This window comes from Syngnathus floridae, chromosome 9, assembly GCF_059516105.1.
Source record: "Syngnathus floridae isolate MCC-2025c chromosome 9, RoL_Sflo_1.0, whole genome shotgun sequence".
In the NCBI taxonomy this organism is placed as follows: Eukaryota; Metazoa; Chordata; class Actinopteri; order Syngnathiformes; family Syngnathidae; genus Syngnathus; species Syngnathus floridae.
In genome coordinates this window covers 35,909-61,091 of record NC_142421.1, presented here as the reverse complement: position 1 = coordinate 61,091, position 25,183 = coordinate 35,909, and the positions used below count along the sequence as shown (strand labels likewise).

At 45.2% G+C, this 25,183-nt stretch overlaps 3 protein-coding genes across 6 annotated transcripts; 2 read left to right on the top strand and 1 right to left on the bottom strand.

The window, feature by feature from the left end:
• Positions 1-53: 53 nt before the first annotated feature.
• Positions 54-6,511, top strand: ddx51 (DEAD (Asp-Glu-Ala-Asp) box polypeptide 51). Of its 2 annotated transcripts, none has more exons than XM_088384096.1 (16): positions 54-640; positions 830-1,122; positions 1,202-1,362; positions 1,824-1,974; positions 2,052-2,197; positions 2,582-2,653; positions 3,027-3,133; positions 3,200-3,308; positions 3,374-3,522; positions 3,880-4,081; positions 4,158-4,273; positions 4,351-4,467; positions 4,781-4,882; positions 4,948-5,011; positions 5,097-5,231; positions 5,570-6,511. In XM_088384096.1, exons 1-16 carry the CDS (start codon positions 618-620, stop codon positions 5,591-5,593), a joined length of 1,971 nt encoding a protein of 656 aa, XP_088240222.1. In that variant the 5' UTR covers positions 54-617; the 3' UTR covers positions 5,594-6,511. The 2 variants fall into 2 exon arrangements, with proteins under 2 accessions (XP_088240222.1, XP_088240221.1); XM_088384095.1 differs by lacking the exon at positions 5,570-6,511 and adding an exon at positions 5,350-5,508.
• On the bottom strand, positions 6,064-8,725 carry degs1 (delta(4)-desaturase, sphingolipid 1). Its single transcript, XM_088384106.1, has 3 exons — positions 8,513-8,725; positions 6,953-7,695; positions 6,064-6,711 (listed from the first exon to the last, which is right to left on the bottom strand). The coding sequence occupies exons 1-3, from the start codon at positions 8,592-8,594 to the stop codon at positions 6,565-6,567; spliced, it is 972 nt and encodes a 323-aa protein (XP_088240232.1). The 5' UTR covers positions 8,595-8,725; the 3' UTR covers positions 6,064-6,564.
• A 383-nt stretch (positions 8,726-9,108) lies between these two features.
• Positions 9,109-25,183, top strand: zswim8 (zinc finger, SWIM-type containing 8). Of its 3 annotated transcripts, none has more exons than XM_088384083.1 (26): positions 9,109-9,203; positions 10,354-10,507; positions 11,726-11,820; positions 12,088-12,260; positions 12,686-12,793; positions 13,342-13,423; positions 13,567-13,687; positions 14,169-14,370; positions 14,666-14,841; positions 15,160-16,357; positions 17,184-17,315; positions 17,492-17,671; positions 17,896-18,079; positions 18,282-18,380; positions 18,713-18,837; positions 19,512-19,773; positions 20,204-20,365; positions 20,530-20,752; positions 20,897-21,186; positions 21,325-21,548; positions 21,738-22,232; positions 22,515-22,689; positions 22,765-22,926; positions 23,307-23,426; positions 24,071-24,249; positions 24,736-25,183. In XM_088384083.1, the coding sequence occupies exons 1-26, from the start codon at positions 9,197-9,199 to the stop codon at positions 24,937-24,939; spliced, it is 5,532 nt and encodes a 1,843-aa protein (XP_088240209.1). In that variant the 5' UTR covers positions 9,109-9,196; the 3' UTR covers positions 24,940-25,183. The 3 variants fall into 3 exon arrangements, with proteins under 3 accessions (XP_088240209.1, XP_088240207.1, XP_088240208.1); XM_088384081.1 differs by having other exon boundaries at positions 9,142-10,086; XM_088384082.1 differs by having other exon boundaries at positions 9,144-10,086; positions 20,204-20,353.

Below are 25,183 nucleotides of genomic sequence, written 5' to 3'. Positions count from 1 at the left end.
AAAGAAGCCCCGCATTCCAGTCCAGACCTTCACTCGAACTGCAACTTGACCTCTGACAACATGCCAAAACTCCACCCTGAGGCGACTAAGCACTCGTTTTGGACAAGGCCAGGTTCGGCAAGACGACTGCTCGGCGGAAGGCGGGAAAATCCAAAGCCCTGTCTCGCTCCACCGGGCCTGCTCACACAGTTTGTTGGACTCTGTCTCAAAATGGCCTGCCTCCATGTTCCAATCGGTGGCCAGAAGCCAGCGCTAAACAAAAGGCAGTTAAAAAAAACGTGCGGCATTTGCCAAGGCCCACAACTTGCGATAAAGTGGCACAAGGCGGAGTCCTCAGATACATTTTCAGTTGAAATACACCACAGCCATTTTAGGGTTTTAAAATCCTTTGGCCTGTTATGCCAAACTCTACGACACAGGCGAACTAGTAGTGGACTTACTCATCCTATAGGTGGCGGTAATACACTGCAAAGGTATCTAATCCGCTGTTTAAACCTCAAAGAAGAGAAAGCGGCGCTGGCCGTAGAAAAAGTAGAAGAGAAAGAAGCAGCAACAGCAGCAGCAGAAGAGAAAGGAGTCGCTAGTTTAAAAACGCCCAAGTTCGATATTTCAGTGCAATGTCCTTGTTTCGGGTAAACAGGTAGGAAATACTGGCCACTAACTGAACGTGTTTGTGTAGCTTTCTCGTTTGAGCAAACTTCAGGAGCTCTTTGTGACATATTGATGCAATGAATGTAAATGTACCACGTGAGACGTCTCGTGTTTCATTTCGGCTCGAAATTGAAATGAAGAATAGTTAGCTATTAGTTAAATATTTTTAAATCAACAGGTATCTTGGAGACGATGAAGATGGAGGTATTTCAAAGGAGTCCCGAGCCCAGGTGTTACTTTCTAAACTGCATCTGAAGGCACAAGAGAATCAGAAGCAACGTTTCGCAGAGTGTTCTGAAACACAATCAGGTCATCAAACGAAAAGAAAGGCCTATAATGACAGCAGCCAAGAAAGCCAAAGATGCAAAAAGAGGAAATGCAAGGCTGTTTCGGACAATATCCATTCTGTGGAGGATGAAGTGAAGAGAAGAAAGAAAGTTGAGATGGAGAACCAAAAGAATAGCCACTCAGGTGTGTGTGTGTGTGTGTGTATACACTCAACATTTTCTGTACCTTTTGAATATCACAATAATTCTCCATCTGTTGATAGACTGTGAAATTAATAGACTTCAGGAGCCTGGTGTCGTCAGCAGCTACAGAGAGGTTGAAAAGACGCCCGATGATGACATCCCAAATCCCAGCTCAAAGACGCCTACTACTCCATCTGGTTTCACAGTTCTGGGAGGATTTGAAAACAGACCAGTCCAAAAGGTACAATGAATTGTTGATGCTCACTATAGTACTAGTATAGTAGTACTCACCCTAATGTTCCAAATTGGCCAAAGCAAGTTTCAATGAAGATTGGATGTTGTGTTAAACAGTAAAGAACCCTCGGAATTTAATTATTTGCAAATGCTGTTCAACCTAGAATTGAATACACTACAAAGATGAGCTGTTGAAACAGATTAGCTTTTGCAGTGCAGTCATTCCACTTTTGACTGCTTTCTTTCATATTTGACTTGTCGGCTTGTGACTGAGGGTCGGTCGGCTCCAGTCGGAACCCCTAGTACGGGGACCGCCTTTTGGAAGCACTCTGAATAAGCAAAGGGCAAATTTGAGCCAGCGCTTGAATCTGACGTGTTAAATGACTAACACTCTTCAAAGGGTTCCAAGAAGCTAATGTCGCCACAGTTCTTGTTGTTTCTTCAGTTTTGCATGCACACTGTTCCCAGGTTCACAGAGTACTCCCCGATTGGCTGGCTCAGCCCAATGTGATCCCCCGGGACTTGAAAAGTAAACTGGTGCCTTGCTCGAATATCAGAGAACTTAGTGTGTCGCTGCTTAAGAAACTCCACCATCATGGAATTCAGCACTTTTTTCCAGGTGACTCATTGTTGGTCTGGTACATGTGCTGTGTGGTACTTAGTGTGTGTGTGTGTGTGCCCTTTCTCCAATCGCAGTGCAAGCAGAGGTCATCCCAGTCATCTTGGAGGGTGCACACAATGCACTACTGATTGGACAAGCTGGCTATCAACCCAGAGACATTTGTGTTTCTGCTCCAACGGGCAGTGGCAAGACTCTGGCTTTTGTCATCCCTGTGTTACAAGTGAGCTGCCCACCCAAAATTGAAGTGCAAAAATTTCTTTTCCTGCTTTGCTGGTATCGCTGAACCACTCTTGAAATGGAGCCCCAGTGGGCACAATACACAGTCACTGTCATCTTTCAAAATCTTTATAATCATCCCATTTTTTTCACCGGATGGTATTGATAAAGCGCATTCGGCTCATTGAGCCCTTACAGGGATTGTCTTCTCTCGCTGCAATCATTGTGTTCGAAGATGATCCGAGTCAGAACGTCGAGCACCCGTCGGCGTACGTTTTACTTGAGCTTTAGGGAAATGAAGGCTGTTCTTTCGAATGTCAAGCACCCATCAGGATTCATGATACGTATTTGAGCTTCGGGGGAAACTAATGATGTTGTTGTCCTTCAGGTGCTGATGAAGAGGGTCGTTTGCCAAGTTCGTGCCTTGGCCGTGTTACCGACCAAAGAGCTCGCTCAGCAGGTCTCGTGCGTCTTTTGACTTGTATGTGGCTAAAATGCGTTGGGACTATTGGCATCACTTGCACTGGGGAATCCAAATGTTCAGTTTGATCCAGAAAAGATTTCAGATTTTCAATGACTGGAAGCGGTTGTTGCTTAGTGGCCTAGTGGTAGAGTGTCCGCCGCCCTGAGACTGGAAGGTTGTGGGTTCAAACCCCGGGCGCCCGGCCGGCTCATACCACCCCAGGGGATGGATCCAAATCCCGCGGGCATGGGTTCAATGCAGAGGACAAATTTCACCACACCCAGATGTGTGTGTGTGTGTCTGTGTGTGTGTGTGTGTGTGTGTGTGTGTGTGTGACGATCATTGGGACTTTAACTTTTGCTCCGTTTAGGTCTTCAAGGTTTTCACATCCTATGCGGAGGGAAGCACCCTGAAAGTGGTCATGCTGGCAGGCCAGAAGTCATTTGAGGCAGAGCTGGCTTTGCTTTCTGAACACAGGTGATGATAGTCCAAGTCAAACTTTGGAGCTGTAAGGATGTCATTCATTGGATTTCTTCTCCTCAGAGGGGGGGTGAGACGCTGTTTAGCTGACATTGTTGTAGCGACTCCAGGTCGACTTGTGGATCATATTACCAAGAATTCGGGCTTATGTCTGCATCACCTTAGGTTTCTAGTAAGTTCCCAGCATTCAAAGGTTTTCAAACTCTTTGTTCTGACGGATTGCATCGTTTGGCCCAGATTATTGACGAGGCAGACAAGATGATTGACAGTATGCGCCAGTCTTGGCTCAGCCGGGTGGTGAAGGCAGTGTATGGAACGGCGGAAGCGAGAGCAGAGAAGGTGTCCTTCTGCAGGCAAAAAGCACCCTTGTATGTTACAGCAGCCAGGTGAGTCCCTCAAGGCCTTATTGCAATGATTGCACATTTTTTGAAAGTGGCTGTTGCCTCCATTGTAGACATCTCAATTGGAAGAAGAAAATCGACACTCTTAAACGACGACTTTGTTGCCACTCCTTTTGTTTGGCATCACAGCACAAAACAATTGCCACTACTATGCACACTCCTACGCATGATGATAAATCAAGTGCTGCTTACATGGCCACGAAATGCCTTTTCTGCTTCGTGGCTCATGTCACTCCTGTTATTGTGTACCGTTTTGCCTCAATAACATGAGCTTCTTTTGCCACCTTGTAATCCGATTGTGAGGTTCATCATATTGTTGTTGTTCATTTGTGGCCATTCCAGCCTATCTCCTCCTCAAATGCCACTTCAGAAGCTGCTTTTCTCTGCCACACTCACGCAAAATCCAGAGAAATTGCAGCAGCTGGGCCTCCATCAGCCCAGACTTTTCAGCTCCACCAACGCCGCTGCCACTCGCCACTTGTCTCCTCAGCCAACCGTCGACTCCCATAAACTCGAGCACTTTGACTTCCCCCAGAGTCTGACGGTTAGTTTGGTGCGAGCGACCGAACGCCCGCCATTGGATTCTCGTACTGAAAAGCGACCGCTTGGATTTTTCCTAGGAATTCTATGTGCCCTGTACGCTCAGCCAAAAGCCTCTCCTCCTCCTCCTCTTCATCCTGCGCCTCAAGCTGAGACCCATTCTTTGTTTTGTTAACTCCAGAATGACAGCTCACAGGTTAGAGAGGAAAGCAACTTCATGTATTAGTCTTGGTTGTATTTGTCTAAAAGTGTCTGTTCGTTTGTTTGACTCAGACTTCACCTGCTGATACGACTGTTTGGCGGCATCCGAGTAGCAGAGTTCTCCTCCCGACTGTCTCCCAGAGAAAGACAGAAGAAGCTGAAGGAATTTGAACAAGGAAAGACCCACGTGTAAGAACGCGCACACACTCCTTGAAAAACATTGGCCATTTAGCGCGGAGCCTAATGCCTGACTCGCAGTGGGTGAGTCTTCCGCCCAACGCCGCAAGGAATAGAAAGCATCAGCGGACGGGCCGTTCCGTTGGTTGGTTCGCCCGCCCGCCCGCCCGCCTTCCGCAAGCCTTCTATTTCTTCCGGACGCCGCAAGCCTATTTTCTTGAAGAAATGACAGGAAACGGAGCGCCGGCGTGTATTTCAAAATGAAAGCGTTGTGCCAACACCAGGTACATATAGACATTGTAATTGGGAACGTTGGCATTTAAAGGTTGATCAGCACGGATGCAGCCGCCAGAGGCATTGACATCTCTGGGGTCAAATGTGTTGTCAACTACGATGCGCCGCAGTACATCAGGACATACATTCACAGGTGAGCTCTCGTACATAGATGCGGAGTTGCAACAATTGAACCTTAAACGGGGGCTCTTTTGTCAGAATTGGAAGAACGGCAAGAGCTGGAAAACCTGGCCTGGCCTTTACCTTTCTGCTTGGAGTCCAGGTATTACACATCTTGATTGATACATGCATTACTCGCAATAAAGCCACACAAAAATCATTGGTTCGCGCGTTGGCACATCTTTCAGAAGAAAGACTTCCTTCAGATGGTTACTGAGGCAGGGAGCCGGGGGATCCAAAAGCAGATCATTGCACCCGAAAGCCTGAAGAGTCTAGAGGACCGATATGAACAAACGCTACAAGAGCTTGCTTCTGCCATTAAGGTAGGTAGTAGCTTTAGGACTTTTTTTAATGAGTGAATAACCACACAGAAAATAAGAGGTCAAGCGAACAATATGAAGTGCGAGTCAATGGATAGTCCCTTTCAAATTGTCCCATTAGAAAGCAGCCCGACAACCTTCCGTTGCGCTTCAACTGATGCTGCTGATCCTTCAAGCGCATAGCAGACCTATAGAATCATCGTGCCAAAGTGGCTCGGTCGGTCAAATTCTCATACGCAACAGGAGCTCCTATAAATCAATGTAGGACAAGGACAAGCTAAATAAGTAGAAGTGGAAAAAACTGCTTGCTCACCAATATCATGCCTTTCCCTTTTTTCAAGGAGGACAACATGAACCAGATATGATGTGATGCCCCCTCTGATGTGAGCTGACAGAAGAGCAGTTAGTGAGCGGAAAATTGTCTTATTTGATCTTTTTTTTATTTTTTATAAAACAAATATTTCCCAACATGACAAAATATTTCAATAACATTTTGTTATTAAGGGACAATGCCCTAACACGATGAAACCTTGCACACTCGGTATTGCGGTTTCTTTCAAACTTGCATGTTTATATTCCGCAAGACAACAAATATCACGGACAGTATTTGCATCAGTCCAATACGGTATAACAATCATTGTTTTCAACCAAGTATTTTACACCTTATATATAGTCTATCATTTTGATTCCTGTACTTCAAATTATTCCCATGGTAGTCTGTTATTCATCACTATAGTCACCACCGCATAGAAATGTCCTTATCAACTATGTAAATAATGATATCATCCATTTTTATTCATTTCTTTTTTCTCCCATCCAACCAAAAAATATAAACTTTACATTTTTGATATTACCTTTATTGAAAACATTTGAATGAAGCAGACAATTGTTGTAGAACCAAGATGGCTGCCATTTAATGATAAATGTGGTCATTTCTTGTCGTTATTGCATTTGATACATAAAGAAATTTGCAGACAAATGTAGCTCATGAACTGCTCGCAAGTGTTAATACATGGACAAAAATGTTGCAGAATCCATACAAAATGTTAAAAATTCACAATGACGGGTCGTTAGTTGATCAAAAGGTTTACTGCAACTTATTTCAGGAAAATATTTGACCTACACATCGTAAAAGTATGGTAAGTTCTTTCATAGCTAATTTCTCATGAATTAAAAATAAGACACAATTGAATGTTAACACGTGTGTGTGTGTGTGTGTATATATATATATATATATATATATATATATATATATATATATATATAAATATATCTCTCCAAAACATAAATTGTCTTGGTTTTTGGTTTTTCTTCTTCACAGAAACACTCATTGAAATCACTCCAGTTTGACATCTCCTTTGAGCTTCCTTTTTACTCGTGAGTATGGGCTTAATGTGTCATCCATGATGAAGTCATACAGGACCTTAACCCACGATGTGTACTGGGGAAGGCCATCATAATATTCTGCTGCTATTTTCTTCACCTGCAAAAGAAACAACGACAATTAGGAGTACTGACCACCATGCACAGCCCAAAATGTCTGCACCTGAAACATTTGCAGAGCATTTCGATGAGGATTTGACTCAACGGTGGTTTCATTTTGACGGATTAAGCAATGTGATTTGTCGAATGCGGCCGAAGCTCTCAGGTTGTTTTGTGGGGTGTTGGCAATAAGCCCAACATGAATAATTGTGACGATTAGTGACACCTTCAAGTATACTAACCATAGGTAGCCGACGTCCTGGGATGCTGGGGAAGTCGTGGTGCTCATTGTGATACCCTACATTGAAGGTCAGCAGATTGAGGGAGCCGTAGTAAGAATAGGTTTCGTGGCCCTTGAGGAACATGTAGTGCTCGGCTATAAAGTGACCAGAGATTGGGTGAAGACCCATACCCAGCAAAGAGCCAGCCAGCATGTACACTACCGGCTTGACGCCCCACACCCAGAAAAGCACAATGTCAAAGGCCAGCTGAACAAAAACATTGGTCAGCTCCAATTGTGTGATGGGTTTGGGGTTGATGCAAAGAGGTCGAATGGCGTAGAAAAGTGGCTGCAGAATAATCCAGACGAACTTGCGGAAACGTGTACAGAAAAACCAGCCTTCAAAATCAGTCGGGATGTCGACATCGACACCGTCTCCTCCGAGGTAGCGGTGATGGTCTAAGTGATAGCGTTTGAAAGAGGCAGAGTACGGCAAGCCGATAGGGAGGTTGGCAAACATGGCAAAGTATCGGTTCCAAAGGGCTTTGTTGTTTCCGAAAGCCGTGTTGTGGGAGATCTCGTGGATAGCAAGAGTCATTGAATGGTTGATACAGCTCCCGAAGGCATAAGTCCAAAACAAAACCCATTTCCAGTCCAATTCTTTGATCAAGTAAAAAGCTAAAAATTGTATGGCCACCATCATGCACACAATCCATTTTAGCCGGAGGTCAGGACCCATCAGAGACTTGATCTGTGGATATTTCGCTGTGGGAAGGGACGGGGGGAAAAAAAGCAAAGTTATATTCAGAAAATAAGCAGTTGCATAAAGAAAAAAAAAAATGCATTCACTTATTGATGTACAGTGATCCCTCGCCACTTGGCGCTTCATCTTTCGCGAATGCGTAGGTTTCTAAATGACGTTCAAAAACACGCTGATAGAGCACGTCTATGATATGAGGGACGGAAGAACGCCGCTTAAATAGTGCGGGGCGTGCCTCTGAGCAATGTCCTAAACGTACTGCGACGGGTTGGTGGGCACAGAAGTCCATCGGAAAGAGTTTTAACTGCCACCCCCAGCAGAACTTTGCCCACCTCTCGGGGGACATTTTATTTCCTTTTTTTTTTAATTCGAACAACCCATTCCCATTTACACAGCATTATACGCTGATCTTTAGTTTCCAATAGAGTCAAAAGCATACGTCGATGGTGTATGTAACGACGACGACGGCGACGTATGTAACGGGGTGCGTGTTGGGAAACCGTTTTTATTTGACTGACGCGTAGATGGGCTATATTAAAATCCAAGAGAGTGAAGGGAAATAATGAACCATTCCACGCACAGACTAGTCTGGTCTGCCCGAAATCGCGTACATTACATCACAACCAATAACTAAATAGGGGAAGCTAAGCGATGGCATTGACATAGCTTCTGGAACGATCACGTCAATCGCAACCGATCTGTAACCGTTAGCCATTAGCCAATTGGGATAACTTTAATCGTAAGAATAATAATCAGAGGGGCGGCACAGCAACGTCTGTACGGTTTGGGATTTACGCAACTTGCTTAAAGATGCTAACTCACCAAGGATCTCTTTCCTCCTGTCAGCGTGTGGCTGGTCAGTATAAACCCATTCGTAGTCCTCACGAGTGACCCGATTTCCCATCTCGAAAAAGCTTGAACGAGTTTCACGGGTTGAAAATCTACGACGTTATAAAATGGTGGTCCTTCTGCTTTGCACTTCGCCACCGCTGCAGCTGCACCCCGCCCGTATGACGTACTCGGAAGTCTTGACGCGGCCTCTGCAGTGCAGGCAATGCGTGTACGTATCTTCCGTGAGAATGAGGTAGAAACAATCGAGCACATACTTTTCGAGTGTAGTAAGACTCGAGGTTTTTGGAGGAGAGCACACCAAAACAAAACAAAAAACTTGTTTTCACATATTGATGTTTTGTTTGTCAGTTTGAATCGCTCAATAAACTTATGAAACGAAAATGAAACGAGAGTGCATGACTGGACTCAGGTATATTTTGACGTTCTACCTATTTCAAGGGACCTCATAGTGACATTTGGAACGTTTCTTTACCACAACAAGCTGGTTTATAACCTGATTCTCTGTCCTGCAAAGTTTATTTTTTATTTTTTTCATTCACAGACTTCTCAAGTCCCCGCCCATTCTGACAATCTTTCTGGTCGACCTATCTGAAATCCCTTCATCGTATCAAAACGGAAAGGTTTGAATGCATCTATCACCGATGATCTGACCTTATGACAGGTGGATACCCCCTTGCAGTTGTATTCTTTGTTTCTGTTGCGTTGTGTTTTTGTTATTGTATTGAGTATACGAATAAAGCTTCCAAAAAAGAAAACAAAGAAGAAGACGACGACGAAGAAGAAAAGAGAAGACGAAGAAGAAGAAAAGAGACGAAGAAGAAGAAAAAAAGAAGAATAGAAACATTGGTCTGGTGGTGACTTAAAATTGGATAAAAAATCCAAAACAAAACATTTGCGGCACAAGCTAGACACCTTGTTTTTCGACACGGGAACACTTAAAACGCCAAAGGGACGTCAAACGGAAACGGAAAGCATCATTTTACGTGGAAACGAAACAACGTAAAGGGATAGCCTGTCGAAAGCAAAACCTGAGATTTCAACGCAATGGTCTAAATGTGTGAATGAAGTCTGTATAGTACCAACGTCGTCATTGCATTGAGGTAAATACCAGTTGTTTATTTTATTAGGCGTAAACTGACCAACCCGCAATGGTAAATTCGTCGAGACTGTAACCGGACAGGTGCTCCGATTTATATAAACAAATGCTTAGAAACACGTCACATTCGTCCCCGTTCCAAGAATACAAACAATGAAACACAAAAACCAGTCCAAACATCGGATATTTTAGTCAATGGACGACAAGAAGTGAAGAAGAACTCAAGTGACGGATCCGCCGGCCGGCGGATGAATCTTTATCGTCGCCGGAATGGAACTGATGTTTGCCGAGTGGGAAGAGGGGGAGAGGTTCTCGTTTGAAGACTCTGACCGATTTGAGGAGGATTCTTTGTGCTCTTTCATTTCTGAGGCTGAGAGCCTCTGCCAGAACTGGAGGGGATGGAAGAAGCAATCTGCTGGAGCCGCATCTCCGACAGCGAGGGCTACAGGTTGGGGAAGCGCTTTTATTTTCTAGCAATTGAATTTCTAAGTTCAACTTGTGTCATTCTTGCTGCGGTCCTAAATTGTAAGCCTGACTGCACTGCATGAAACGTTTTTTTTCTTTTTCTTCTCAGGCTTATGCGATGTACAGTCCACTTTCGAGCTGGACAATATGGCGATACATAGCGTGAAGACGATACTAATGTGTTTATCGTGCCTAATGTCCTTTTTTCTACTGTGTCTTGTAGTATTTGATCATTTTTCCTTTCTTTTAGATGGTCAGGTAATTCCATTGGTGGAGTTGTCAGCCAAACAAGTAGCCTTTCACATCCCATTTGAGGTAGTGGAGAAGGTTTACCCCCCTGTGCCAGAACAACTTCAGCTTCGAATTGCATACTGGAGCTTCCCTGAAAATGAGGACGACATCAGGTGGGCCCATGACATACACTTAAAAATGGTACTTCAGAAATGGAATTATGGCCCCAAGCAGCAAATGCTGCGAGGTCCCAACAACAAATGGAATGATTCATTATTTGAATGGAGCAGCAAACACTGTGAGATCCCTATTTTTTATTTTTTTCCCCCCATAGTAGTCGACTCCATCAGTAACCTTTGCCGCGCCGCCGTCATTTGTCAGCGGCCAGGGTATCCGTTGACCATCGTTAGTTCGACATCATTTCAAGCCAAACCAAACTGTAATCGTCAGTGCACCGTAGTTATTTTAACTGCGCTTCTGTCAACAAATTTCACCGGCCCACCTGTCCGTCAATCGTCAGTCTGTGGACGGCAGCACCCTGGCCGACACCCGTTGTTCTGCCGCCGTCAGACCAGGCAGCTTCGCGGCCACAACAGAACCCCTCTTCCTCAGCAGTTTGTCCAGGCGGGAAGCAGCTCTCTCGTTGATGAAGAGGGCAGGGCGCTCGCCACAAAAGAACGATAAAACACCCGCAGCAGCATCGCATTGCAGACATTCAAGGATGTCAACCGCACACAGCAAAATATTTTTTTGTTGTAATTGTTTATTTTTCTATCATTCACAGGCTGGCATTAAGCCAGCTGGAAGCCAGACGAGTGAGTCGCTGCAGAGTTGGGCTCTGACCATCATTATTTTGCCAGGCCTGGTGTGTATGCAAAGTTTCATGAATTTTTCGGCCAGGTCCAATACAGCATCATTTTGGTGCTGGGGTCATGCTTGGGCCCTAATAAGAATAATTGCCACAGAAACAATTGGGATCTCACAGCTGTCACTGCTCGGGCCCTAGTCATCATTTCTAGAGTTGTTTGAAATGAGTCTGTATGCGTCGAAACGATGGCTCTCAAAATGTTTCAAGACCTTTGCTCACGGTGTTTGCACTACTTCATTACCGTCTAGGCCAGGGGTGGGCAATTGCGGTCGTCGAGGGCCGGCCGGTGTCCTGCGTGTTTTCTATGTCACCCTGTTGCAACACACCTGATTCAAACGGTCCGATCATTAGCAAGGTCTGCAGAAGCTGGACAACAATCCTGATCATTTGAATAAGGTGTGTTGGAGCAGGGAGCCCTATAAAACATGCAGGACACCGGCCCTTGAGGACCGCAATTGCCCACCCCTGAACTAGGCGCTGCTTTTCAATTTCCTTTTTTGATGTGTACTTCCTCTGATTGCAGGTTGTATTCGTGCCTGGCAAACGGAAGTCCTGATGAGTTTCAGCGTGGTGAGCAGTTGCACCGGATCAGAGCCGTAAAAGACCCTCTGCAAATCGGTGTGTAGATTGCCAGACTTGATTGACATGCATGAAGGCGTGCCACACTTGTGCAATGCGGCTGAATGTCTGTGTGTGTGTGTGTGTGTGTGTGTGTGTGTATATATATGTATGTGTATATGTATTTGTGTGTGTTTCATTTTTGTTAATGTAACTATGTTTGGTCGCTCTGTCTCATGCTAAGATTTTTGAAAACATGAAGTTTCAGCAATTCACAGTGCCGATGTCTGGTTTTTTTTTGCTGTGTTTTTTTTCCATTTCTGTCAGGTTTCCATCTCAGTGCAAGTGTGGTGCCCAGTCAGTCCGGACAGTCTAGAGGCACCTACAACGTGGCAGTAATGTTTGATCGCTGTCGCATCACTTCCTGCAGTTGTACGTGTGGTGCTGGGGCAAAATGGTGTGCCCATGTGGTGGCACTCTGTCTGTTCAGGATTCACAATGTAAGTTATAAAAAAATATATATATATATATATAAAAAAAAAAGCATGGCTGACATGAAATATTTCAAGCAAATGATCATCATCATATTAGAAGGTATTTTTATAATCTTAATTGACCGTCGTACGTCCCATCCCGTTGACCCTGTCGCCTTATCTAAAGCTAATATTGTCGAATATGGGTCTTAAAGTGAAGTGTAAAAAATTGGAGGGGCAAATTGGTGCTGTTGTTAAAGACATCTTTTTTCATCTTAGGCACCTGGCTAAAGTCAAGCCTCTCCTTTTCCAACAGCACTTTTAAATAGTAATTCATTCCTTTGTCACCAGTCCTCCATGAAGCGTTTCCAGTTAGTCCATCGTCCAAAGTGCCGCTTGCCTCTCGACCGGCGCTTGTCAGAGAGATGGCATAACTCTGGCTTTCTTGACAGGCTTCAGCTGTCTGTCTGAGGGCCCCGGTGTCAGAGTCTTTGTCCAGGCTTCAGAGGGATCAGCTGCAGAAATTTGCCCAGTATCTTATTAGTGAGCTACCTCAACAGGTATGTTTTCTTTCCAATAAAACAAATCATATCGTTGGAAAGCAACTAAAAGGACAGCATGCGATTGCTGCAGAAGTTGCAGGTGAAGGCTGAAAGGCTGATTGAAAAGTTGTCAAGGCATATCGAATGATGCGAAAAGACAAGGAATGACGTATAGAGTCGCTGATGACCCAGAACCGGAGGTCCAGAGTATACTTCCTGTCTTTTTGTAATGTAATGTTCTATATGTATGATGCAGTTTGGTCCGTGCCAGCGTTAGGGTTAGGCCAGGGGTGGGCAATTGCGGTCGTCAAGGGCCGGCCGGTGTCCTGCGTGTTTTCCATGTCACCCTGTTGCAACACAACTGATTCAAATGGTCAGATCATTAGCAAGGTCTGCAGAAGCTGGATAACAATCCTGATCATTTGAATCAGGTGTGTTGCAGCAGGGAGACCTATAAAACATGCCGGACACCGGCCCTCGAGGACCGCAATTGCCCACCCCTGGGCCTTAGGGCATGCCAAGGCCGTTCATTGTACTTTGCGCGTCGGATGGCTTTGTCTCTCCAGATTCTACCCACAGCCCAACGACTGCTTGATGAACTCTTATCCTCTCAGTCTACTGCAATCAACACCTTGTGTGGAGCCCCAGGTAAATTAGCCCAAAACATCCCATATATGAGAATACCACCAGTTGATCTTGAACGAACAGCAATTAAATAATGACAATAAACCAAAAATGTGTGTGTGTGTGTGTGTGCGTGTGTGCGCGTGTGTGTGCGTGTGCGCTTGAAGACCCCACAGCTGGACCATCGGTTTCTGATCAGAGTACCTGGTATTTGGATGAATCCACTCTGAGTGACAACATCAAAAAGACACTGCATAAATTCTGCGGACCTTCACCCGTTGTCTTCAGGTTGTTTCAAGGTTTTCGATTGTTGGTGATCTTTTACTGACTCGGGTTAATTCTGTGAATGATTCTGTAGCGCACATTCTGGATAAAGTTGAATATATTCATCTTGCCATTCTTTGTAGAAAGTGCAATCCATGCTAATAAAACAATGCCTCACTACTTGCGAATGGCGACACCGCCGATAGCCGCGTGCAGCGCTGCTGCCGATGAAACTGCCTTTTACGACGCCATGTGCGGTATAACGTACTGTATTTTCGCAACTACACTCCCAAAATGAGCTAAGTTTGACAGAAAGCATTTTCTTCCCACCTTTATGGTCAGAAGACACGAATCCAAAGGCGTCTGAGGGATGTCGGGCACGCATAGTCGTTCGTCCCCAATGTGTCCACGTGCATCTTTAAGACCTCGACACGCCAATTCAACGTCGGCGGCCGTTAAGTCGCACTCTGCTGTTAATCGCTCGTGCGGGCCTTTGTGTTCACAGTGACGTCAATTCCATGTATCTGTCTTCCACTGAGCCACCGGCTGCCGCCGAATGGGCCTGTCTGCTAAGACCTTTAAGAGGCCGAGAGCCAGAAGGCATTTGGAACCTTCTATCCATCGTCAGAGAAATGTTCAAGAGACGAGACAGCAACGCCGCACCACTCCTCGAGATACTCACTGAGCAGTGCCTGACGTACGAACAGGTACATCGTCCATGCTTGCGAGAGCCTGAACAGCGGCCCCTGATTGCTTGTTTCTCTAGGACTTATTAGGGCTCGCACCAGGAGCTGTGCGAGGTCCGCAATATTTGAAATAGCAAAGTTATGATTAGGGCCAGGCCAGAGGAGCGGAGACATTAATTTTGGGAGAAATATTTGAAGGGGCCGGGGAGCGACGGCTGCGAGTTCCCTATTGCTGTTGTAGGAAATATTTGGATTGTGGTGGTGATGATTTGATTGTTATTATTTCTGAATATTTGTCTGCGGTGTTTGCTTCCAGATCATCAGTTGGTGGTATAGTGTTCGGACATCTGCATCACACAGCAGTGCTAGCGGACACACTGGACGAACCAACGGTCAATCGGATGTAGCGGCTCATGCCTGTGCCAGCATGTGCGACGAAATCGTGGTTCTGTGGAAACTAGCAGTGCTAGACCCCACGATCAGCCCCTGCAGGTATACATTTTGTTTTTGTTCAGTCAACTTTATCCTCCCCTTCCAAAAAATCGACACGTGCAACTCAAAATGGCCGTCCGTCTATGATTACAGCAATTGTTATTGGACTGGAGCGCTACGAACTTACCAAGCCTTATGAATATACCGGACGTAATGTATTCGAGTCGGAGGAATAGTTTGAGCTTCCGTTGACCCCAAAGGCCGTGTAAACTCTAGGCTTAGCTGTACTACTCGTGAACCTACGAACCTATCAGTAGGTAACACCAGTGACGTAATGAATGAATGACCGATTGATTTTTATTGTCCCTTCTCTCCTAGGCGTCTGGAACTGGCAAGTCATCTGAAGCACCGGCACCTTAAAGTTATAGAGATAGTGAAGCGTGGGCAACATCGCAAGTCCCTGGACAAGCTCTTCCAGGGCTTTAAACCTGCTGTGGAGTCATGTTATTTTAACTGGCAAATGGCCTACCCTCTGGAAGGTATCACATCCTGTCACGCTGAAAAGAAGACAGCCAACTTGTCCTGGCCTCGCGGAATGCAGCAACAGAGAGCAGCGAGAGCCTCTGCGGCGGCATCAGCTATCAGGGAAGCTTCGGAACTAAGAGGAGCCGATTGTCATTCCAGAGGAAGCGCCCGGTCGTCGTTTCAAGAAGAGGTTGTAGTGAGGCCAAAGGAGATGGTGCTAACCAAAAAAAAGACCATTGCAGTCAACGGAGGGGGAACTATGTTGGTTCGTCTGGGAGGAGGGGCTCTCTCACTGTCTCTAGAAGATGGAGAAGGAAAGTGCTTTTACAAAGGAACAGGTAGCGCCTCCGGGGGGAAGTTGAAACTGATGAAGGGCTTTGGGAAGGGCGGGATTTTAGGGGGATGTCAAAATATCAATGCTAAACAGAGAACCAGCAGCGAGGACAGCTCTCTGGAGCCAGACCTTGCCGAACTCAGCCTTGATGATGGCTGTAGTCTGACTTTGGGGGCCGAGGCAAGCAACACGTTTGAATATATTCCTCCAGCATCGATGGGGTTTCCCTCCGACGCTCCGCTGCCCCAAGAGTCGTCGTGCAAGAATGGCAACATTTTGGATCGTAAACATAGCAGCAGTCATGCCACCGTCGCGTTCAAAGAGACAGACGCGGCTGTATTTGAGGTTTCCGAGCAATTCGAGTACCGGACGCAACAGGAGGACTCGGAAGAGACCAGAGATGTCAAGCCGGTTCACGGTGACCAGCCGCTAGCCAATTCGTGCGATGGATCTTCCGCCGAGCCTCTTGGTGGGCTTGAGGAGAAAATGCGTGCTGGAACAGAAGCAGAGAATAGAGAAGCCGCTGTGTGTGGAATTGCTCCAAAAGAAGCGGAAGCGTCAAACGGTGGACTAGTTGTGTGTGAAGATGACTACCAGCTTTACTACCTGAGCCCTGCTTCAGAAGAGGGAGCATACAGACAGCTGGTTGACAGCCACGAAGACGGGCCAGACATCTTTGCAGGGATCAAGCCATTAGAGCAGGAGGAACGAATGGAGGTAAGTTCAACTATTATTTCGTGAGGCAATGACTTGATTTTCTGACATCAAGCCTGAACACATGTACTACGTACGTGTCTAATATTTTGAAAACTGGCTCAAAGGTTCTGTTGAAAGCCCTCTCCCAGTCCTTTTGAATTCATGCTTGCCATAGCATGCTAACAGTAACTATCAGTCAACCAGCCCTTTTAAATTCACGCTCGCTATAGTATGCTTTCTCACCGGCGTCTCCATAACATCTAGCCGCCAATCCGTTGACATGATTATAAATGGAGACTTATTTCTCAACATGGTGTTCATTATGGGCACTCGGTGAAAAGCACAAAAGTACAGTCACAGCACTTTGGTTGAGAACAATCCGTTGTTTGGGTCTGCCACGTGGGAGTGGCGTCTTCTGAGCCAACAAACTACCATATCAGCCCCGATGTGACGAATTACCGCTACTGCTCGTCCTGCTGCAATTGCTGCCGCTTATAATGCTAAAAATAATAATTGTAACTATCTATGTTCCAATTCCAATCTGTCAGTACCCAAAGTAGCAGGTTTCCGACATCCAGGGATGTGAGATCCCTTTCGAGACCTTTTCTTTTCTTTTCCTTTCTTTTCTTTTCTTTTCTTTTCTTTTCTTTTCTTTTCTTTTCTTTTCTTTTCTTTTCTTTTCTTTTGGTGGGGTTGCTGGAACACTTTGATGGCATTTCCATTCCTAAAGTTGATTGGAGACACAAGTGATTTGATTTCAATGTGGTCATAAACAAATGATTGTTAAGGTATGACTGGATATGGGATTCTTTGAATAGTGTGAGCCAAAATGCTGTTGTTTGGATAGGTGCTGTTTGCCTGTGCCGAGTCTCTACATGCTCACGGATATAATAACGAAGCGTGTCGACTGGCCGAGGATTTAGCAAAGGAGCTCCTCGCCAACCCTCCGGACCTAAAAGTGGAGCAGCCACAGACTAAGGCAAGTAAGCTTACTTAGTAAGTCATTAAGCGCCTACGACTTGTGATTTAGACTGTCGAGATTTCATTGTATCAAACAAAAATGATTTCAAAATCAAATACATTTCAAATGTAGTATGCTTATTCGTGTATAGGGATGTGTATAAAGTCCTCATCTTTGCCTTTGTATTTCTTTAGGGTAAGAAGAATAAAGTGTCGACAGGCCGTCAGACTCAGGTAGCCACCAACACCTTTTCAAAAGCAGCCTTCCTCATCACTGTACTCAGTGATCGGCCGGAGCTCCATAACCTGGCCTTCAACACCGGGATGTTCTCCTTGGAACTCCAGAGACCGCCAGCTTCGACAAAAGCTTTCGAGGTAAATCAGCTACAGCTACTAAAACATTTCAGAAAATGATTTTGGCTTGAAATACACCATCATCACCGTTTTTTATTTTATTTTTTTTTCTCTTTCAAAATTCAAACTCAACACATGCATTTTTTGAGTTGGAAGTTTTAAACTTTTGGCCCCTATCTAACGCCATAAATACGAACGAATGTATTTCACGTAGAAGACGGACTTACTCTTTGTGAATTAACCAGGTGAAGCTGGCTTACCAAGAGTCAGATATTGTGGCTTTGTTGAAGAAACTTCCTATGGGTCTTCCGGAAATGTCGCTCATCAGAGAGAGGGCTGTGCAACTCCGAGATGGAAACTACTGTGGTTACAGACCAGTCCCTCCTCTCATGTTGGCCAGCTTTATTTTTGATGTCCTCTCTGCCCCAGGTAAGAACCGCATGTGGCTCAGTCTTTGTCTCGCACTTTCCACTTTTATCGTCATCTGCTTACCTGTTGCATTATTTGTTTTTGTTATTGTCATCATCATCATCTGTTGAATTCTTGACAAATAATCTTCCTTGTCTGTTATGATGTCAAATAGCCTTACTGGGGTAGAAATTCCAAACAACCCGTTTCTGTCTTTGTGCAGTTGTCTCTCCAACTGGCTGCAGCTCCTCCAGTCGCAAGGTCAGCAGTGAAAAGCCGGGCGATGAAGAGCTTGGCTTTGATGCAGCTGTTTCAGCACTAGGTAAGTACGTATGCTCCGCTCGCAGTTTGCTGTTTCTTCTTCATTTTGCACTTGAAATGGTATTATGTAGTGTCATCATTAGAATGAAGGCGTTTGTGTGTACAATGTATGAGAGCGATTCATTCTGTGGATTTCCGTCCGCTTATGCGGGCGGGGTCAACGGCTTTAGCAGAGAAAGCCAGACTTCCCTCTCCCGAGCCACTTTATCCAGCGGGTCACTAAGTTGGGAGTCATAGGCTCAATCCCAATAGCACCACTTACGTCTGTCTCGCCTTGTCCCTCACACGTTTTTTGTCTTCTCCAGACCCAATCATCTTTAATTGTGTATGCAGGCATGAAGACCACAGTAAGTGAAGCAGAACATCCTCTGCTTTGTGAAGGAACAAGAAGGGTTAAGGGAGATCTGGCTCTGGCCCTCATGATCACATATAAAGATGACCAGACCAAGCTCAAGAAGGTAAGAACATTCTGCGCTGACAAACATGTTGTTCAAGACAGACGCGTTTATATATATATATATATATATATATATATATATATATATATATATATATATATATATATATATATATATATATATATATATATATATATATATATATATATATATATATATATATATATATATATATATATATATATATATATATATATATATATATATATATATATATATATACATACACACACACATTGTGTACAGATGAAAATTCAACGTCAGCGTTTGTTTGCAATAGCGGAAGCTTCCAGAAAGACAACATTTTGCTGTTCCATGTCAAGGGCACGGTTGTCCTTTGGATTCATTTAAGGGCAAAGCAACTTCTTTCACAGGTTGCTGAGCGCACTGGAACCACGAGAGAAATTTTACTTGAGCTAAAAAGGTCACCTCTTGGAGAGGTTCCAAGAACACAACCGAATCCAGTAGAGTAGCTGCTTTCTCTCCACTTTTCTCCGTCATGTTTGATGAACCTGATTCTTCTTAGAATGATCTACGACACCAGCTATTTTCTCCGCTCAGCGTTTGAGTGAAGGCCGAAGGAAATGTCACTTTGGATGTTTGTACATGCTTGCGTTTTACATTCCCTTGCTTACTCAACACGATCCTCTCTTCTGTCATCTGTCCGTCTTCAGATCCTTGATAAATTATTAGACAGAGAGGGTCAGACACACAAACCTCAGACCCTGAGTTCCTTCTACTCCAACAAGCCCGCAGCATCCAGCCAACGCAGCCCATCCAAACACGGCCCTTCGACTTCGTGTGGAAGCACATCTTTCAACTCCACGTCTGCTGCTGCTGCCGCCGCCGCCGCCGCCGCATTGGCTCGCCAGGAGCCGGCGGATGAGCAGAAGTCGGTGCAGAACAGCACTGCAGGACGCAGCGCTCCTAATCCTGGTAAGCATTGTGAGATGCGGTCCTTGCAAAATGTCCTCCTCATTGACATCATTGCTAATAGATAGTCACGACCGTAGGCTCATTCAAATCACCGTTCCCCAAATTGCCACATATCAAAAATTCGACATTTTCCCCCAAATATTGAAGAACGGACTTGTTCTTTTCTAATTTGTACGTATTTTAGCCGATATGTCTACTTATTCCAAGAACTCGACATTCTCCCAAGACCCACAAGTATTTGGACTCATTGAGTTTTCCCCCCTCTAATTTCTACAGTTCTTGACTGCAATTCAAACCATTCCACCTTTAAACGATTCAACTCATGTCAGTTCTTGATTCGTTCAAACCATTCCACCTTCTTCTTATTGCTGCTTCAGAGTATGTGTATCGACTTGTATTGTATCGTACGGCTTTGCTTCCTTCCATCTAGTCCCGGGAGGCAATCAAAGTGACTATCAAAGCGAGTCAAGCACATTCAAGCTTGACAACACCGTGTCGAGCAGAGTGGCACTTGGGGAACGCTGTGGATACGGCCAACGTTGCTGGGGATCTCCTGCCCGACAGAAGAAGAAACACACTGGTACCACAGGCAGTTGGTTTCATTTTGATTCACCTTACATGTTGTCGTATATTTCTATCGTAGCAGCACGGTTCACACTCAAACCCTTCGCAGATACTACCTTGATGTTTTGGATTGTGTTTAATGATGACGATAACAAAGAATGGATTGACTTTTCATGTAATCTGCCCCCACAGGTATGGCAAGTATTGACAGCAGCGCTCCGGAAACGACCTCAGACAGTTCTCCCACTCTGAGCCGACGGCCATTACGAGGCGGATGGACGGCGACGTCGTGGGGTCGGGGCCAAGATAGCGACAGCATCAGTAGCTCGTCTTCAGATTCTTTGGGATCCTCCTCCTCGAGCGGATCAAATCGTGCAGGGTGCGGTGCCAGGGCCAAGAGCACGGACACCAGCAGGTAAGCGCTTATTGTCTGCCTGCCTGCCTGCCTGCCTGCCTGCCACAAATACTTCAACAATCAAACCTTTCACCAGGGATGTCACACCCTACCTGCGGCGGTATTGTTAGATGATTCTAGATGTATTTTCCTCTCTGCATTTAGATACAAAGGACGTCGTCCGGAATGCCACGCGCCTCATGTCCCCAACCAGCCGTCGGAGGCCGCGGCTCACTTTTACTTTGAGTTAGCAAAGACTGTGCTCATCAAAGCTGGAGGAAACTCATCTACTTCCATTTTCACCCAGCCGTCTGTTAGCGGAGTGCATCAGGGACCTCACAGAAACCTTCATCTGTGCGCCTTTGAGATTGGCCTGTATGCCCTCGGCCTCCACAACTTTGTCTCTCCCAACTGGCTGTCCAGAACCTACTCATCACATGTGTCCTGGATTACTGGTGTGTTTTGGTACATTGTGGACGGACGTGTTGACAGTGCCAATCCACAATTTGGGGATTTCAATTGCTGCTCTAACTCACTGTCAAGGTGTATGCTTTTTTTCCCTCTTTCATTTGCCATTTACCATACCCTTTCAGGACAAGCTATGGAGATTGGTAGTGCTGCCCTCAACATTTTGATGGAGTGTTGGGATGGTCACCTCACACCGCCTGAAGTGGCGTCATTGGCCGATCGGGCCTCACGGGCGAGGGACCTCAATATGGTCCGTGCAGCTGCTGAACTGGCTCTCAGCTGCCTGCCTCATGCACACGCTCTGAACCCGAATGAGATCCAGAGAGCCTTGGTGCAGTGCAAAGAACAGGTGCTCTAATATTTCTTCTAACTGTTGTCAGTTTGAATGTCAGATCCAAAATGAGGCTATGAAGGCAGACTAAAATAATATAATAATATAAAATATAAAATAATATAATATAATAATATAAAGTTACAAATGGATGCAGTTAACCTGATTTTTTTTTTTTCTTCTTCCACTCCCCCACCTTCATCCCAGGACAACACGATGCTCGAAAAAGCCTGTGTAGCTGTCGAAGAAGCAGCTAAAGGTGGAGGTGTTTATCCTGAGGTATTGTTTGAGGTGGCGCATCAGTGGTACTGGCTGTATGAGCATTCGATCATCGGAGGAGGCTTAAGTCAACAAAGAGAGACTTTGGGGCGATGTGGGGCCAAGGGATGTGTAAGCAGAAGGACCCCAGAGACCGGCTGCGGGGTGGGAACGACCAACGCGGAGTCGGCCGGAGTAGCAGTTACGGCGGCGGCAGCTATTGTACCAGTTATCTCTGTGGGTTCCAACATATATCAGTCCCACGGCATGTCAGGTCAGGTTATGGTCCATGCTCATACACATGGCCTTCACCCCTACGCCACCATACAGACCCATCTGCCCACAGTTTGTCCCCCCCTTTGTTCCCCCCAATACTTGGGTCATCCTCTTCAGCACACACCAAGACCGGCTGTCTTTCCTGTGTCTGGAGGTACATACCCACAGGTGAGGAGGCTCTTGTTGTATAATATGTTGTTGATCTAATTCATGACATTATAGTCTGTCCCTGCCTTGTTCCCTTAACTTTTTTCTCCCAGGTGAGGAGGTTCGTTCTGTATCATGTTGATCTAATTCATGACACGATAGTCTGTCCCTGCCTTGTTCCCTTAATTTGTTTTACCCCAACCTGCTCCCCCAATTACTAATTGCAACATTCCTAACACAGCTGAGGTCAAATTTCTTTCTTTTTTTCTCACTGCTGTGTGTTTGTTTTTGTCTCACCGACAGGGTATCCACCCAGCCTTTTTTGGTGCCCAGTACCCTTTTTCTGTGGCTACTGCTCCCTCGCCTTCCATGGCAGCAAGTGCCGTGAGCTTCCCTGCAATCCCCGTGCCACCCATGACTCAGATTGCCTATCCCTATCATTCGGAGAGCAGTCTACCAATGAACTCGACTGTAGCAGGTCAGGACTGGCTGGGTGTGCTTTTTTGTGTGCATTTGAGACCAAGAACTGACCACATCTGTCATCTTTTTTTAGTTGGCAATCTCCATACCGGCTCCACCTTTCAGGCGATCCCTGGTTCCTCGCTTTCCTCCCAGCCGAGTCTACTGCCGAGCACTTCCTACCCTGCAGAGGATGAACACCTTCAGCCAATCAGTCAGCAGGGCATGCACTATCTCCATTCTGCCTATAGAGTTGGTGAGAATTGTTTTCTCTTATTCAAACATTCTGTAAATGTTTCAAAAATACTAACTAACTAACTAACTAACTGTTTAATTATTTAGGCCTCTCACCAGCAGGCTTCTTTCTTTTGTTACAGCGCACTGTCTTTGGAGCTTTGCCTTTGTTTACTTGTTGCACTTGATGGTTTCCTTAGTTGACGCTGTTGTGACTGCTAGCCTTTTCGCTGAGCCTATTGATCGCGCTCATGTCATACGCACGCACGCACGCACACACGCTCTGCGGTATGAATGCTACGAGTAAACTGAATGCCCCCCCCAGGATCCAAAAAGTATCTATCTACCTAGCTAGCTAGCTACACAACCTAATAACAAGAAAATTCCGCCTCCTTTTCTCAGGTATGCTAGCGTTGGAGATGCTGGGAAGGAGAGCTCATAATGATCACCCAAACAACTTTTCCCGAAGCCCACCTTACACAGACGACGTCAAATGGCTTTTGGCACTTGCTTCAAGACTCGGTGAGCCTATTTGTTATAAGTATTTGTTTTGGGTAAAATACATAGATATATAATGACAGTGTGCTAATTTTGTGTGCAGTGTATTAGCTGTCTTTAAAGTCTTCAAAATATAAAAAGAAAAATGCTAGCAAAGGTTTTTATTTTGTCCAACACGGTTGCTGTGGCAATGCAGTTCTCTTTATAAAAAAAAAAAAAAAAAAGATGCATATTTTGAAGGTCTTAACACTCGTAAAAACATATGAAAGTTGGCACACGCATCACACATGTAGTTGATCGTGCCTTACAAAAATGATGACTTGCACTCTCTTCAAATGAAACAGCCCCTGCTCAATGTTGCCAGGGCTGTGAGGGCCTTTTATACCAGCTGGCAGAGCTAATTAGTCCCTTAACCCAACCTTTGACCCAACAAAAGACTGACCTTCTTGTTGTTGCTCTATTTGTCGCTGCATATGAATACAACTGTACAATTTGTTTGTTTTTTAATTGACCGTGCTTTATAAATAAAGTGCTATTGTATTGCACGGCATTGTATGCTATATGGATGCATTAAAAACACTGCATTGTCTGGCCATCACCGCCATCAGCCTCCCTCAGATGTTGATCAAACTGTCTTGAGCAACTTGTGTCATATTGTGTTTTGTCAGGAGTCAACTATGTGTACCAATTCTGCGTGGGAGCGGCTAAAGGTGTCCTGAGTCCATTTGTTCTACAGGAGATCATAATGGAGGCACTTCAGAGGCTGAATCCTGCTCACTTCCACACCCACCTCAGAACTCCTGCCTTCCACCAGCTTGTTCAGCGCTGCCAACATTCCTACCTGCAGGTATGGTAGCAAAATTCCAAGGTTGCCAAAGAGGTGATACTTAGCATTTTCAGAGTCAGTAGATGAAGGAGCCGTCCCTTTAACCACCGCGGAGGTGCCTTGCGTGTTCCAGTGATCTGAGGATCTCGGAATTCTGGGGCTTTGTGACACAGGGCAAACAGGTCAAAGACCCTTTTTGAAGAAAAACAGGAATAGACAGCGTTTTCCCTTAGTTAAAATTGTTCTTTCAGGACATACAATGTTTTTCTCCTAAAACTCGACACTGCAAGTCCATGTTTCCGTACACTTGCACTTGTGCGACTACTAAATCTGATGATGACTGTTCTTGAATATTTTATTGACTAATAAATATCTGCTCCAAATGATCAGTATTATACTAAAAGCTCCCAGCACAGCGCTTGGAACAAGGAATGGAGTTGACGAGTCTTTTCTGTGCTTTTTTTGCTGAATTCTTTGACAATCAGCCTTTCTCCTTTTTCTTTGCAGTATATCCATCACAGGCTCATCCACTTGACACCCGCCGACTACGATGACTTTGTCAACATCATCCGCAGCGCCAGAGCCGCTTTCTGTCTCACACCCGTGGGTGTCATGCAGTTAAACGATGTGCTTCAGAACCTGAAGAGAGGCAAACAGACTAAGGAGCTATGGCAGCGCATTTCCATGGAGATGGCAACGTTTTCACCTTGAAGAAGCCATTGTGCATCACAATGGGCTGAGCCAGCCACATTCCAACACTTTTTGTCTGAAACTTTGCTCCCATCTCACTCCCAGTAATATACAGTGAGCAAACGTGTCCACTCGAGGTTCCTGTTTTCTGTGTCAGACAAAATGCGTTTCTGACTGTAATTACATTGAGATATAATATTGATTTTTTTCTTTTTCTTTTCAATTTCTACTGAAAATCATTCATTAAGACAAAGCTTGGTCTGTT

Bases quoted from the DNA above. Each gene is read 5' to 3' on its own strand.
- ddx51 (XM_088384095.1), top strand. From the start codon at position 618: ATGTCCTTGTTTCGGGTAAACAG. The intron at 4,082-4,157 runs GTTAGTTTGGTG...GATTTTTCCTAG, and splicing joins ACTTCCCCCAGAGTCTGACG to GAATTCTATGTGCCCTGTAC. The intron at 5,232-5,349 runs GTAGGTAGTAGC...TTGTCCCATTAG, and splicing joins AGCTTGCTTCTGCCATTAAG to AAAGCAGCCCGACAACCTTC.
- degs1 (XM_088384106.1), bottom strand. From the start codon at position 8,594: ATGGGAAATCGGGTCACTCGTGAGGACTACGAATGGGTTTATACTGAC. The intron at 7,696-8,512 runs GTGAGTTAGCAT...CCCTTCCCACAG, and splicing joins CAGGAGGAAAGAGATCCTTG to CGAAATATCCACAGATCAAG. The intron at 6,712-6,952 runs GTTAGTATACTT...TTTCTTTTGCAG, and splicing joins CAGGACGTCGGCTACCTATG to GTGAAGAAAATAGCAGCAGA.
- zswim8 (XM_088384081.1), top strand. From the start codon at position 9,909: ATGGAACTGATGTTTGCCGAGTGGGAAGAGGGGGAGAGGTTCTCGTTT. The intron at 10,508-11,725 runs GTGGGCCCATGA...CTCTGATTGCAG, and splicing joins GAAAATGAGGACGACATCAG to GTTGTATTCGTGCCTGGCAA. The intron at 18,381-18,712 runs GTAAGTACGTAT...TTGTGTATGCAG, and splicing joins TGCAGCTGTTTCAGCACTAG to GCATGAAGACCACAGTAAGT.